General features: G+C 39.6%; 1 protein-coding gene across 6 annotated transcripts in view; it reads right to left on the reverse strand.

Moving 5' to 3' along the window:
* The window catches only part of FBN1 (fibrillin 1), a 144,259-nt gene that overhangs the window by 116,131 nt on the left and 13,574 nt on the right, over positions 1 to 14,554 (reverse strand). For all 6 annotated transcript variants that reach the window (XR_010433763.1, XR_010433762.1, XM_064668806.1 and 3 more), the window contains 4 exons: positions 12,256 to 12,338; positions 11,257 to 11,355; positions 4,531 to 4,626; positions 2,882 to 2,977 (listed from right to left, as the gene is read on the reverse strand). Coding sequence is in view for 4 of the 6 variants with exons in the window: in XM_064668806.1 (XP_064524876.1) it covers positions 2,882 to 2,977; positions 4,531 to 4,626; positions 11,257 to 11,355; positions 12,256 to 12,338 (374 nt within the window). In the remaining 2 variants the exon portion in view is untranslated. The remainder of the gene's footprint in view (positions 1 to 2,881; positions 2,978 to 4,530; positions 4,627 to 11,256; positions 11,356 to 12,255; positions 12,339 to 14,554) is intronic.

The raw sequence follows: 14,554 nt of genomic DNA on the forward strand, positions 1-14,554 counted from the left end.
AGCTCAGGAGTTAACCATACATGTGTACAGCTTAGAGTTACCCATCCAGCCCTGGTGAAGCCAATCTCACCAGTGACATGGCACACACTCCCAGAACATGAAGAGGAACCCCACTGATAAAAATGAATCTCAAAATTCCTTGTGCTCCTGTTTATAGTGTTTATAATGTTACACTAACATTAACACTTCTAAGACACACAAAAAGCAACTCGTGTGCCAAAGCTGTCCAAGGCCAGCTGCTACCCTCTCAAAGAATGACTGAATAAATACATAAAAATACTCATGCCACAAATTGGGTGGAGTTTGCTGCACTGTGAAAGTAGCAGGTCTTTCACCAGATAAAGCCCTTTCATTATGCATGTACTTGATGCTATTGACCTACACAGAAGTCTTTTAGATCTTCATTAACAATCACATTAAGTCAGCATTTCCTGAGATAATGCCAACCAGGGTGATTTGTATTATAAATATGACCAAATGTATGGAAAAACTACTTAAAACAGAACTACATGACTTTGTATCTAAGAAACTCGCTCTAACTTTGTTCTAACCACCTGCAACATTTTAACTGTTTTCCCTATCAGACTATCAGAAAAACCTCATTATTTGGTTGCCTCAAATTGTTTTATTCCAGTCAGTTCTAAGCTACAACACATGCAGCAAAGGCTGGAATTTTCTTTGGTCTGTGACGTATGTGGCACAAGCACTGTGTGATTGTTACTGTTAGCTGATGCTTGTAGAGAAAAGCAGGGGGTGATTTGCAGCAGTAAACGACTTCCATAACTGTGAGCCTGTGGCATGGCATAACCTCGCCATCAAATCACAGCCAAACAGATGGAGACTGTGCACATGCCACAGAACTATAGCACTATAGCACATTACCTTTCTATCCAGCAATGGTGTTTTCAAAACAATCATCCTCTCCTGCTTCCCCCAGAAATGGGATAGTTTAAGAGACTGTTTCTCTTCAGGAATTTCCTTTTTTTTCCCCTTCTCCATGCACAGAGATGTTTTGGTTTTATTGTTTTGTTTCCTCCCCCTTTTTCTTTCTAATAAACACACAGTTTTACTCTACAAGGCATGAATCTTGTCAATTTACTGGCTAACATCCATTCACATCAGAAGCCCACCAGGGAGTGTCACAAATCCACATAACTTTCCAAAGCTAGATTCAAAATATGGACCTCTTACTTAGCTGACAGCTGTGTAAAATCATATGCAGCCAGACAACTCCCCAGTGACCACACAGGTGCATGTGCTGAACAAGGCAAGTTATTCTGACTAAGACCAACATTAGTTTATACTTGAAAAGCTATCTTCAGAAAAAGTTTTTCTGATGGCATAATGTGATTCCGAGACAAAAACCACCACACCCTTTTTAGAGGAGGGGAACATATTAGCTCAGCTAGGTAGAGAAGCTGCAGGAAATCTGTGTGAAAGGAGCCAAATTTCAGAGGTTTTCTAGGAAGATATGACTATCATTTGGCCTCAACACACCAAGTGAGCATTAGCCAGAATTCTACAACTCATTAACAGCTATTTTCTCTTTCATTGATAACTACAGAATCAAACAGATGTTCTAAGTAAAAAACTGCCTATGGACAAGGTATGTAAGTCACAGATTTCCACCTCAGTTGTGCTCAGTAACATGCATGGGATTTCAGCTTAGTTTGGCTCAAATGGCTCTGTGACTCCACCCACCAGAAGGCAGGAGCCCTGAGGGGCAGGACCAAGGCTTTCAGTAGGATTCAGCCTAGAAACTCGCCCAAATGCCAGAGTCCAACTGGACTCAGATCAGCCAACACAAAAGTAGCACTGAAGTCTTCTTCTTAAGGCTCAAAAATTTCACCCATGAAGAACAAGCAGAAGTTGTTTGAAATTCCAAGTCTTTACAGTACTGTTCAGTGCATTCTTACCTATAAGCCTTTTTTCTGTTCAAACTTGGGATTTTTAACCTAATTTTATATATATTCCTAAACGTTGTTCACTATATTGCTCGCAAATGAACCACTAAATTGGTTTAATAACCCCCAAAAAATCCACACACCAGACAAGACAGTTGGTATAGCTGTTTTCACTTGAAAATTTATGAGAATAAATCTGTACAAAATGGAAAGAAAAACTGAATAAACTCTGCCAAAACAAAACATACCAAAGACAGAGGCAAGATGCTGCTTATCACTGGTGTGCAAATGTATCAGATACAAAGAGCTTTTCTGATGACTTAGAAGCTGAAGTTTGAGTAAAAGCACTTATCGATAACTTTCATTTGCCACCACTTCCATTGGAGTATTTTCATTGCAAAAAAGTAAACAATTGCATCTGTGTTTCATCCTGGCCTCTATCCTTATGAAGTTCATGCTATTTAAAATTTACTTTCAGTCTTCAGTCTAACAAAACCAAACACAACCAATTCAACTATAGAACACAGTAGGTAATGGCCCAGCAACCTCACTGTTGGAGCAGGGGGTTTGCCCCAGAAAATGAAAACAATGTTTGGTAAACCTACCATGAATTGAAGAACTAATTACTAAAATTACACTAATCAGCACTTGTGAGATATAAAAGTAACAAAAGAAGGTAAGATTGAATGTTAGGTTTTAAATCAAACCTAAAGCTTGCTTTCTTACCAAAAATGCCATTTAAGAAATTTCCTATTTTGGGTTTTTCCATGGCCAATATCTCCACAATGTTCTTTGACTGAAGTTTTCCTTTCAGTAAAACATCCTTATGTTGCATTCTACAAGAACACTAATGCTATTCTACTTTATTCATAGACAGCAATATTACCATTTTATTTTGTATTACCATTTAAGTATTTTTAAGTTACTCTTAAGCAAGTTGTAACACAATTTTTTCCCCACTGATTTCGGGCACATACCTCTTTCACACTGGGGTCCAGTAAAGCCATACGTGCAGGCACATCGGTTTGGAGCCACACATCTCCCGCCATTTAGACATCCATTTTCACAGACAGCTGGATCAGAGAGAAGGCAAAAGTAATCTTTATTGAGCTACTGCCACAAAGACATGAAGGTATGTACTTGACCAGCTTCACTAAAGTGGCAAAAACAGTAAACATAACAGGATAGGAAACCTTTTTCCTAGAATCTACTTACAGTCTTTTCTTATTTCCTGGCCTCACTGGTATCACGAACTCATCTTTTCAAGGGAGCATAACATAAACACAGTAACAACCACAGCTTTTCTGACCTCTCAGAGCCTTTCTCTTAGGGATGGCTAGACAATCCCATAACCTCAAACTAACATCTCTTTCAACAAATAAACACTGACAGAGACTGCAGATAGAAGATGCAGAAAAAAAATCTCATCTCTAAATCCTCAAATGTATTTGTTCCTCTAACATAATAATCCAGTATTAAAAGGCTGTTTGCTGATGTTAAATAATTCATACTATTAAGCAGGATAGCAAAATGTAATCAATATCTATTCTGACTATATTAAACCAAGATATTCTTCCCCTGTACAATGTTGTCACTAGATTCAGGACCCAATTTTCTTCAGAATAAACTCCAAAACCAGTTGCTCTCAAAAATAATCAGAAAATATAACATGCACATGAAAAAGGAGATCTTTAAATACAACTTGATGGTCATTGAGTAATGTTATTCTTTGTTCCCTTCCACATTCACTTCAGTAGAAAGAAGATTTCCATTTATCCTCTTTTATCCACTTGATATTTCACAGAGAAGGCAGAAATACAATTCTTAATCCTTTCACCATGTGATCCTCCTCCAGATTATTACGGTAAATTCCTGGTCCCAATGAAGTTCATGTAAAGTGTGCCATTGATCTTGACAGAGCACAAAAGGTTTTCATTAAATGAGCTAAACACATTTTCTCTGTCAGACCAATAGTTCACTAGATAGCAATGTGACGACCTTGGTTAAAAGCAGTGTCTACATCCTTATTTGAGCTACTTCACAGCATTCCAGCCAAGAAGAGCGAGAGACTACTAGAGTCAGCTTGGGAGAAATTTTAAGCAGCAGATCCAGGAACACTTTTGGCTAAGGATTGATTGAGGAAATAACAGAAAAAAAAATCTGTCTGTCACCTCTAATAAGACATCACCAAAATGAGCAGTATATCTCAGGCATACTAGCTAAGTCTGATGCAAATGCTGAAATGAAAACAACGCTCTGTATTAAAAATGTTAATTTTGTCTATAAAATGAAAACTGAATCCCATGTACACTCTGGATGTATGGCCTATTGCTCTAGTGAGTTAAAAGTCCTGGAGGTCAATGGCAATAACAGTAGTGTGAGAACTACAGGATCAGGTTATATCCAATTATTACGAATTCATATGATGTTTATTTTAACAGTCCTGATCAGAAAGAATTCGCTCGGCATTCATTACAAAGTAATGTGTTTTTCTGTAAAACTCCACTACACCTGATAAAAAACAAGGTCAACAGCAGCTGAAATTTAGTGCTAAAGGGTGTCCAATCCACACATCACAGGATTACTTAACTGTGCACAGTTTCTACATTCACAGAAGGGCACTTACGCTGTCCACAGTGTGTTCCTGTGTATCCCTTCTGACAGAGGCAATGGTCATCACTGCAGCTCCCTCCATTCATGCACCGGATGTTACAGTGTTGTACTTGAAAAGGAAAAAGATTTTCCTCAGTTAAATCAAACCAGTCAGAAATACTTAACTGTCTGCTAAAGGACTTAACTTTTTTTTTAGGGATTTATTCTGTGAACAAGAAAGTATTAGAAGTCAAGGATGCACATTTTAGGACAGATACTACACTGGCACTACAGAACACAATAGATTTATAGTACCTAAGGAATATAGGACATGGTGCAAGAATTTGATGCCCCCCTCATTCACTGAAGACAAAGGCATTTTATATGAGTATAAATCCACAGAGCTTTTTTCATAGTTTGCAATGATGAGAACAAGCCATTAGTAAGGGAAAAGTACTAAACTTCTGGCAGATACCATCAAAAGGAAAGGGCATCTTATCATCTGGGAAACTGGGGAGGGAAGTATTAAAGGGAAGCATATAAGGAAGCTCCTGAAGACAGCCTTCTTTTGCCAACACATACAATACCAGAAGCTGATCTGGCCAGGTAGGACTTGCTGCATAAAAAGGAAAAATAAAAGAGAGATTTCTTTCTTTATGTCATCTGTGGGCTCACCCCAGCAGTAGAGCTGCTGCCAGCTGCTGTACTTGGGATCTGCAGAGCTCACAGACAGCATTTCCCCAGAGCCAACAACCTTCCCCTGCAAGGGGCAGAGGCAGGGGAGCAGCAAACTCTCCTCAGCTGCAGCCCCACCATTTATAATAGTTAACAAGCAGCTTAAGCCCCATGCCAGCAAAGCATAATGTCTGTGCTGCATTTCTCCAGTAATAAGGAAAAATATATTTTTTAACTAGATGTTAGGAGCAACTAAAAGTATGTCAGGCTCTTCATCAGGCACAGAGAAGTGGGCAGGCCTCCCAACAAAGTGAAGTCCTTACAGGTCCTGCTGTCCAACACAGCTGTGAACTGGGGCCCGCACTCCAGTAAGCAGCTGGGATATGGTTTTCCTCTTAACAGGAACCACATGAAAGGCTCCTCCCCAGATAGGATTACAGTCTGATCAGCATTTCAGTAGACTGTGATGCAGCACTGGATACCTACAACATGCTGTTTGAAATGCTCAGGATTGAAAAGTAGAAATTGCATCCCCATCAGAGCCTGTTGCTAACAGGTGTTATGCCAACCACAGAATTTTTCCTCTTGCACAAAACCCTTAAGCATCATTTGGCTTTTTACAGTTCAGAAGTATGTGAATGGAATTTTATTTTTAAGTAGAAATAATAATTTTAGCTGTATTTCCTTCCATAGCAATATGAATCCATAGAACAGAAGTTAAACATGAAACTAGAGAAAGGATTTAAAACAACCTAGCATTTAAAGCACTTCCTTCTTAATTCTTCAATTATAAAAGTAAAAACTGTCTATTACATTTCTTATGTGTTTAATAGTTACAACACATCTTTGTTCTACTTTGGATGTACTTCAGTACTTCAGGCAACAAAAATGTACTAACATTCCTCAACAAAAAGTAAAATTGTCTGCAAACACAGAGTGAATATCTGGTGAAGATTTTTGGACTATGTCCTAAGTAGGTCAGAAAAAGGTGTATAGTTACTTTAAAATGTGTAGTTCAACTTAGCTTTATACAATCTTAGAAAAACAGAGGGGATTACAAAAAGCATAGGAAATGATATCATCTGTCAAGCAGGGAAGGAACTTAAAAACCACAAACTGATTTCAATTAGAGCAAGCTATGCCAAGAGCTAATTTCCATTCCCACATGAAGACCAAAGCCATTTAAATAGTTTGAGCTACATTCGAGATAAAAAGGTTAACAGTAGCTTATAGGATGATTTTCATATTATTTGTTCAAGTAAAGTAAAGTATATTTCCCCATTTTGGGATAAGGAGTGGTTTAACACATAACACACACACACACACAAAGTTTCCATAATTTGTCCTACTGCTTCTTAAAAGAACTTTTCCAAGGTAAAATATTACTTCCTCCTTTTTAAACTAAAATCATTATGAGAGATTGCTGGGACACCAATCATCTTTATTAAAATGAGCCATCTAAATCAGTGAGCTTTCTCCCTTATTACCAGGCAAGAAAATCAGTGGCATACACTTGGTAAACTAATTACTTATTTTCTGCCCTCTTTTGAGGGAATGTTGAAAAGAGTATTTCCAAAATCCTACCGACTATTCTGAAACATTACCCTTCCAAAAGTTTATAGAAACACATTCAAAGGCTGTCTGGAGCTCAGATGATGATGTTAAGAATGCATTTTTGAAAACTAGCATATTAATGCTGGTCCAGGTTCTCTTTTCTCAGCTATATCAACAATTCCGCTAATGTCAGTGGAGATATTCCGGTAAATGAAACAACCTGTTCCAAGATATCACATTGACAGAGACGCAGGGAAAAAGCACAGGAATTACTATAAAGCTGGTAAATCAATGCATATACCTTTGCCTTAGCATGCACAGGAAATGTTAACATTCATAAATTATTGCTTTTAATCAATTATTGTTCTTTTTCACATCCAATTTGTAAACAGTCTGCACTGGAAATGTCTGAAGTCAAAACAGGAATAACTTTAGGAACACAGCTTTGTAACCCTGCAATAGAGCCAGAGAGATCAAACATATCCACACAGGCTTTGTGTGTGGGCAGTAGTTGTGCTTTTTATCAAAGTGAAACAACAAGCTCTCCACTTAAGCACAACAGTTCCTGACTTCTAAAATAAATACTGGGCAAAAGTGAGTAAAGCCTTCATCACACCCGGAGCGCTACCACAACCACAGACGCTCACAAAACGTGCAGGAGCTCACCAGGCAGACGAAAGGTAACACACGTGCCGTGTACTCTGCGATCCCAAACTAAGGAACACGAGGTGCGAGGGTCTGTATTCCCGAGGTGGGAGAAGCGCTGGAGCCGCTGGCCCAGCAGCCCGGGCCGAGGGCGCGGCAGGGCAGCCAGCGGGCACCGCAGGAGAGGCGGCCTCTCGCCTCCGTGCCACTGCCGAGGAAACGCTCCCAGCCCCGGCCGTGCATGACGCAGGGCTTTCCCTGCCAGGAGCTGTAAACAAGGAATGACGGCCTCATCGCATCCCAGATGCTCAGCGTGCTTTCTCTGTCGAGTGACTGACTCAGGAGAGAGATGGCAGCCAGCGCCAGGACGGGACGCGGGCCTGCAGCCCTGCACGGGGTACAGAGAAAACCCGCAGCAGCCTCAAAAACTCTGGAAACATTCAAAATTCAAGACCTTACACCACTTCTGACAGCAGCAGAATATAAGGGAAGGGGCTGAGCTCTAGGTTTTACTGCCATTGAGTGGACACCTCCCATAGCACCCGAGGAGTGGGGTCCCGGGGTGCAGAGCCAAGGCCCAGGCTCAGCCCCCACTGCGGGCAGTCTCTGAGGAAGACTCTGAGTGGGAAGTCTCTGAGGAAGAGTTCAGTCCTCAGCTGTGCCTCTGATGCTGTGGCAGGGGAGCCGAGCAGGCCCTGCTGTGCAGTCAGGCAGCGTAAGGAGCTTGCTGGAGCACACAGACACTTGTCTCCACAAGCTGCCACTCCCAGCACCCACCACAGCTCCCGCTGCCTCTGTCACAGCTCCCTTCCTTCAGAGACAGCCCCATCAGCAAACACCTCCTCTCTTTCAGCCAGCCTAAACCATTCTGACCACACTTGCTGGAAGCAAAACCAGCGGCTGAGCTCAAGAGACACACCTGACCCATAACCCTGGGGGCAGCAAAGGGTGTCTGATGCCGAAAGAGACACCATCCTCCTGGTTCACCCCCTGCTCCCACTGGGCAGAGCAGCAGCTCCAAACGTGGCAGGATCATAGAGCACGAATGCAGCACAAACAGGGGCCCAGCCGCAGCCCCAACACACAGCAGCCATGGCCCGGGCAGTTTGGGGGGCAGCAGAAAAGCCACCATAGCATAGCACGGAGTGTGGGACATGTCCTGCAGCATGGAGTGTGGGACACCTCCGCTGGACATCTCCCACAGCAAAGAGTGTGGGACATCTCTCACAGCTGCACCTGTGCAGCATCAGAGCGCCCACAGAGCCAGGGAGGGGGGCCCCCCACACTTGGCAATCTTATCTCCAAGAATGCTGTAAGCTTACCCAAAAATTCACTACTTACACAGAAATAACCACTACTCAGCCAGCAAGTTTACTGATGTCACTAAAATCCCTGCTGAGAAAACCACCAGCTGATCTTTTCAACCACAAATCAGATTCCTAAAGCTGACTCGTAACCAGAAAAGTCCCAACAACTGACCTGTGTGAGAATCAAACTTGGAGGCTTTGTTTTGCTCTCCAATCCACATGCTTCCCAATCTGCATTAAATATTTGATATCAACAGATAACCACTCTATAAGAGTCACTGTTAATTTACTGTCAATGGGTGTACCTGCTATAGAACCTGTGCCAAGTACTGATTCTTTAAATACTAAAGACACACGTAGCTTAAAATATCCAAAGGATGCCTGAGATGCATCTCATAGATCAGAAGCTATACATTTAATTCTGAGAAATCATGGCATTTTGATTCATACTTATGCTTTTTATTTTAAATGTGAAAGATTTGTATCATTTACATTTTATTTTTTCATTATTTTAATCAGTTTTCTTCTCATTTGTTAAAATACATAATTAATATAAGCTTTCATGAATGCATATTCTGAAAAAAAATTAACTGTTACCAAAGGCAGTTGACAGTAACCATTTGATGTCAAACAGTATATTTTGGTTTTATGTTTACTTTGTTTCCTAATAGCAGATCTAAGTCATTGTGGTCTATTGTGTAAATATGTATTCATGGATTTTGTCTACAGTGCCAACAAAGCAAATGACTTACATAAAGTATGCTCTGTAAGTATTAATGATGTGCTGGATCATAAAAAATATTACACAAGAGTGCACAGAAGCAGTGGAGTCTTTTCTCTCTATTGCTTAAGGACATTTTTGCTTTTAGAATTGGTATGTTTTAATAAACAAAAGAGATGTAACCACATACATAAAATGTATCTTAATTTATTGCAGAAATTGAACAAGATATAAACCGTACCTATTATAAGCCAACTGCTAAGTCTATTTGTAAAGTGTTAAGCAACACTTAAAAGGGGGAAAACCAGTGTAGCAATGTAAGGAAAATAATGTCAGCACTGAATAAGATTTATGATTAGTAGAATATTCATACCTAGAAGTAATTGTCAACAACCAAATTAGCTATGTCACACAGGCTTAAGAAGCTGCTTGATTAAAAACTGTAGTTAAGTCCTGCACCCATTTATCTGTGCTCCTCCAATGAAGGCTAAAACTATGGAGATCAGTTGTAGAATATTTCAGAGAAGGAACCACAAGAAGAACTGTAGCTCCATACCCTCCTCATGCTGGCCTCTCCCTAACAGACATCACAGGAGCCTGAGAAAGGGGCTGAACTACAAAGTACAATATTTACCATTTTAGTACATGCCATTCCATTACATTCCACAGTTGTTTTTGTTTTTCCACTGGTATTGGATAAAAAGGATGCTAAAACCACAAGCTGAAATGGTCAGTTATGTGGTAAAACTCTTATCAACCAGGAAAGCAAAAAAAAAGGGCAAGGTAAAAAATACAGATGCAAAGCAGACCACACATTGAGTCTCATAAGATATTCAGAACTAAAAGGATTACCATTTAGCATAATATTACAGACCTCAGCTGAGTGCATCCCCCACTGACTTCAGTTAATATGTTGTTCAGATAATTAAAGGGTATTTGTGGGAACCAGTTTCCCCCAAAATTCTTCCCAGAAACTTCACATTTCATATAAAAATCAAAATCTTCTATATTCTAAGAGACAAGCACCACACTCTAATGAGAATACAGAGTAAGTACTTTACAGGTGGCATCTCAGATATGAACAGATATTATCCCAAGCAAAATCTTTATATCAAATCTTTATATCAAATACTTAACTCATGTTAAGCCGTTGAGTTCTCTGGTTCACTGAATGAATTTAATTTTACTTATTTTTCCCTGGATCTGGGGAACCTTCCTTGAAAATCTGAAATCCAAACATTTCTGAGAAAAGTCATCTCTCTGAAAAGCTTCATTTTCAGAGCATCTTTTTTTTTCTGATGAAAAGTGTTCCACTTAAAAGCCTTGACCAGCTCTGTACCTCTAGTACCTACAGAAGTAATGCGAGATTCAAAAGGTGTGAACTGAGCCTGGCAAGGAAATGTAAGGCCTATGTAAGTAAGACAGAGCACAGTGTCTGCCTTATAACCCTTGAAATCAGGAGAATTACAAAGCATGTCAAGTTCAGCCAGTTGTCAAGAGTCATCCCTCATTACAACTTTTGTGCTGTATACAAGAGCAAGTCTACTGTTGAATAGAGGTAAGGCATTTTGCAGAAAGCAAGGAAGACTGGAATTAGTGTTACAAAGTGCCAAATGAAAATAGCTTCCAATAAGACTAATTTGGTTTTGATTTGGCAAAGAAAGTGTCTCCAATAGCTGGTCTGTGAGTCACTCTTCAGTTTCATCATAGGAGACTACACTTTCCTTCCTGTGGTAAAAGTATGTCTGGTGACTCAGAGGTTATTTGTCTTAAATATTGACCACTGAACTATTTTACATACCTTAGTAGCTTCACAGACTCAAAAGAGCAATATCAAAGACACAGAAGAAATACTTACTTGATTTTGAACCACAGGAGGGGGCTATCTGACCATTTGGGCATGTGCACATGTTTGGTCTAGAGCAAAATCCATCCCCACAGGAATGTCTGCAGATTGCTATAAAGAAAACATAAATGCCTTTAAAATATGTTTCAAAAACCCCAAACACATAAAAAAACACCTGATAGAAAATTCAGTACCATAACAGAAATACAGACAAACTCATTAAATTGCATACAACAGATCCCAAAACAGTTCCTCCTGTTCGTCTGCATCTTTATAGGGGACAGCTAAAACCTAGACCTTCACTATCTGCTATGAAAAGGTCTGGGAACATGCCACAGGCCACAGTAGATATAGGGAGATTTCCTTGGAAAACTGAAACTGTTGTCCATTTTACCAGACTAATCTTGGAGGAAGGATGGCACTGAGGCAGCATTACAATGCTTCCTTTATTTCTGCACCAGACACACAATAATTCCCAGCTGACAGCACGTTGCCTCAGTATCTCTGGAGAGTCTTATCAGCCTTAGGCAAAGTGCCTTTAGGAGTTATTTCTGGTATGCTGTTCTGCTACACACGAGTATGGACACAGCACCATGATGCATGTATATTTATATCCCTATATATATATTTCAGGGATATGGTCCAAACAAGCAGAGAAAATGTACTTGTTGGCCCAACGCTGTTGCCTCCTTCCCTTTACTTAAATAGATTAACATATTCCACAGCTACTCACTCCCGAGAGTTCACACACCCCCTGGAACCCTTTACCACAGACTTAAACAGAACATGTGGATAAGATTAATCCTTTGTTAAATACTGGTATCACATCACTGTGTTGTAGCCCACAAACCTTTGTAAATTGGCTTAATATATTTAAAATGGTAAAGAAATGTACAGCTGCTATTGAAAACATATAGCAACACGTTTCAGTTCTGGTATACAATTAAAAATACCCTGACACAGAGGGACAAAGATAAACCTCAGTCATAACACATAACTAGATTAACTTACGGACTATGCATTGGTTTCCACCAGGTAAAGTTTTCCATCCAGGGCAACAGTAGGCATTGTAACGTGATCCACATACATTTGGCCTGGGAAAAAAAAAGGATGAGGTCTTATTTTTACCCAGCAGTATGTTGGAAAAGTAGAGGCATAAAATCAGAAAAAGTAAATCACTGCAATATACATTTCAATAATTACATTTAGAATGTTGTACGTTTTTAGCAGAACTGTATGCCTGTGGCTGGGGTTTTTAGGTAACATACAGTTTTACAAATTGAAGATTACATTACAAACACAAAATCAAATCAGTAACATCTGAACAACAGCAACAGAATGGGCAAACCTTGTCTCATATCACCCCATATCTGAAGAATTAACCATACAGGTTTTTGAGCAAAACTAACATTTAAATATAAAATAAGGAATCATATCCATCATCATTAATGAGCACAGAGGAAATCTAGTGCTCTTTGAGTGGTAATTTTTAATTTTGCTTTCTCTTCTTTTCTCTAAAGCACTATTACTGCTCTCTGTTTTGTCCATGAGCAAAACTACGTATGTATGATTGAAACATGCCAACCAGAACATTAGCCAAAAAAAAGAGTCAAAATGTGTAAATTACTAACTACCAAAAAAATCAAGGATGTGGGTATATGTAGAGCGACAGGATCCTGTGAAGTGAGTATGAAAAGTCTACTGCCCTCCTTAAATGATGGATCCACAGGACTTTTTTTTTCCAACCCTTTCCTCTCATACACATTTACCCCGTCAAATAACTTTATCACTAGAGTTTACAATGAAAGCTGACAGGACATGACACTATTCCTATCATGACTTTACTGGTAAAAATTGGAAAGTTGAAATTATTCTATGCCCCTCACAGATAATAGATATTTTAAATCTATCTTGTCCTATTTATTTAATGCATCTATCCATGCAAATAAAGCCGGTAAGAATAGCTTCAAAAATGGCAACGTGTGCCTTCTTTTGTTTTATGTCTAATAATCTTACCGGAGGAAAATTTTACAACCTCTATTAATATTGTGAGCAATTACCAATAGATTAATGCAGCTAGAGCTAGCTATAAAATTCCTAGAAACTGCTTTATTAGCATATTGTATACAGATTAGAGATAGATTTAAGTGTTTGCTGTTTTAGGAAGGGTTTTCTATTATTATTTTGTCTTTAGTCTTTCAGAAAGTTCTTCATTCCCAGTAATGCAATGTCTAAGTAAACAATCATTACTTCATATGGTGAGGCAACTTAAGGCAAACAATCTCAATACATACAAACATTTCTCTATGCACATTTTCTAATTAACAAATTTTTTATACTGTATTTATTTAGGGATATGCATTGCTAATGCAGTTTCAGGTATTCTGATTACACCAACTGCTGTGACACTTACTCTTTCGAATTACATGTTTGGCCAGAAACTACTTAAGTCAAAGCAAGCACTGCCATTACCTTCCTCTGGTTCTGGATAATTACAAAGTGGTAACTGAGGTGAATGTGAGCAACACAATTGGACTTGTTACAGGGCCCTTTTTTCTTCCTGCAACCAGTGTTAGAGACTCAAAGTCTTATTCATTTAATTCCAATGTATTCAGTTTTAGTAATGTCAGCTACTTCCCTGCAGGGCTATAACCATGTAACTTTCCTAGAGTTCCCTGTTCGTCAATGCCAAATGTTGCTCCATGATCATCTGCCAAGTAAGACTGGCAAGCAGACAAGTGAGATTGCTTTTCACCTTCCCCAGTCAGAAGAAATAATAGAACTCATTAAGACAGACAGAGTGGGTTTGTTGCTACCTGTTACAACCTACGGGCATAAACCACTCATTTCCCATTCCGGTTGGGGAGAATCTATAAAGGGCTGACCATAAAGTGATGTTTACATACTCTGTCAAATTTCAGTCTCAGCAAGTACATGGCTTTGGGGACCATCTGGTCCATGTTAAGAGCCAGGAGCAGATTTCTGTGTCACAGAGAAACCCGGTTTTAGAAATCCGTTTCCAAAATGGGACTCCGGAAAACCTAGATGTGCCAGCAACCATGAAGTCAGAGACCCTGAGAGCCTTGAAGCTGTCCACAGGGTAAGCTGAGCCATACACCCAAGAGGCTCCAACTCGGATGCAGCGGGCTTAGCTTTGAAAAAAAAAAATTTTAAAAAGTCATCAAACTGTACTTCCATGGAACAATTTGAGCCCGACAAGTGCATTTTCCAGTGGAACACTTTTTCGTCAGAAAGCTGCTGTTTAGCTTATAAAGGAAACCTATATTGAAGTCTGAATGCCACTCTTTTG

Source organism: Pseudopipra pipra, chromosome 12, assembly GCF_036250125.1.
Source record: "Pseudopipra pipra isolate bDixPip1 chromosome 12, bDixPip1.hap1, whole genome shotgun sequence".
Taxonomy (NCBI): Eukaryota; Metazoa; Chordata; class Aves; order Passeriformes; family Pipridae; genus Pseudopipra; species Pseudopipra pipra.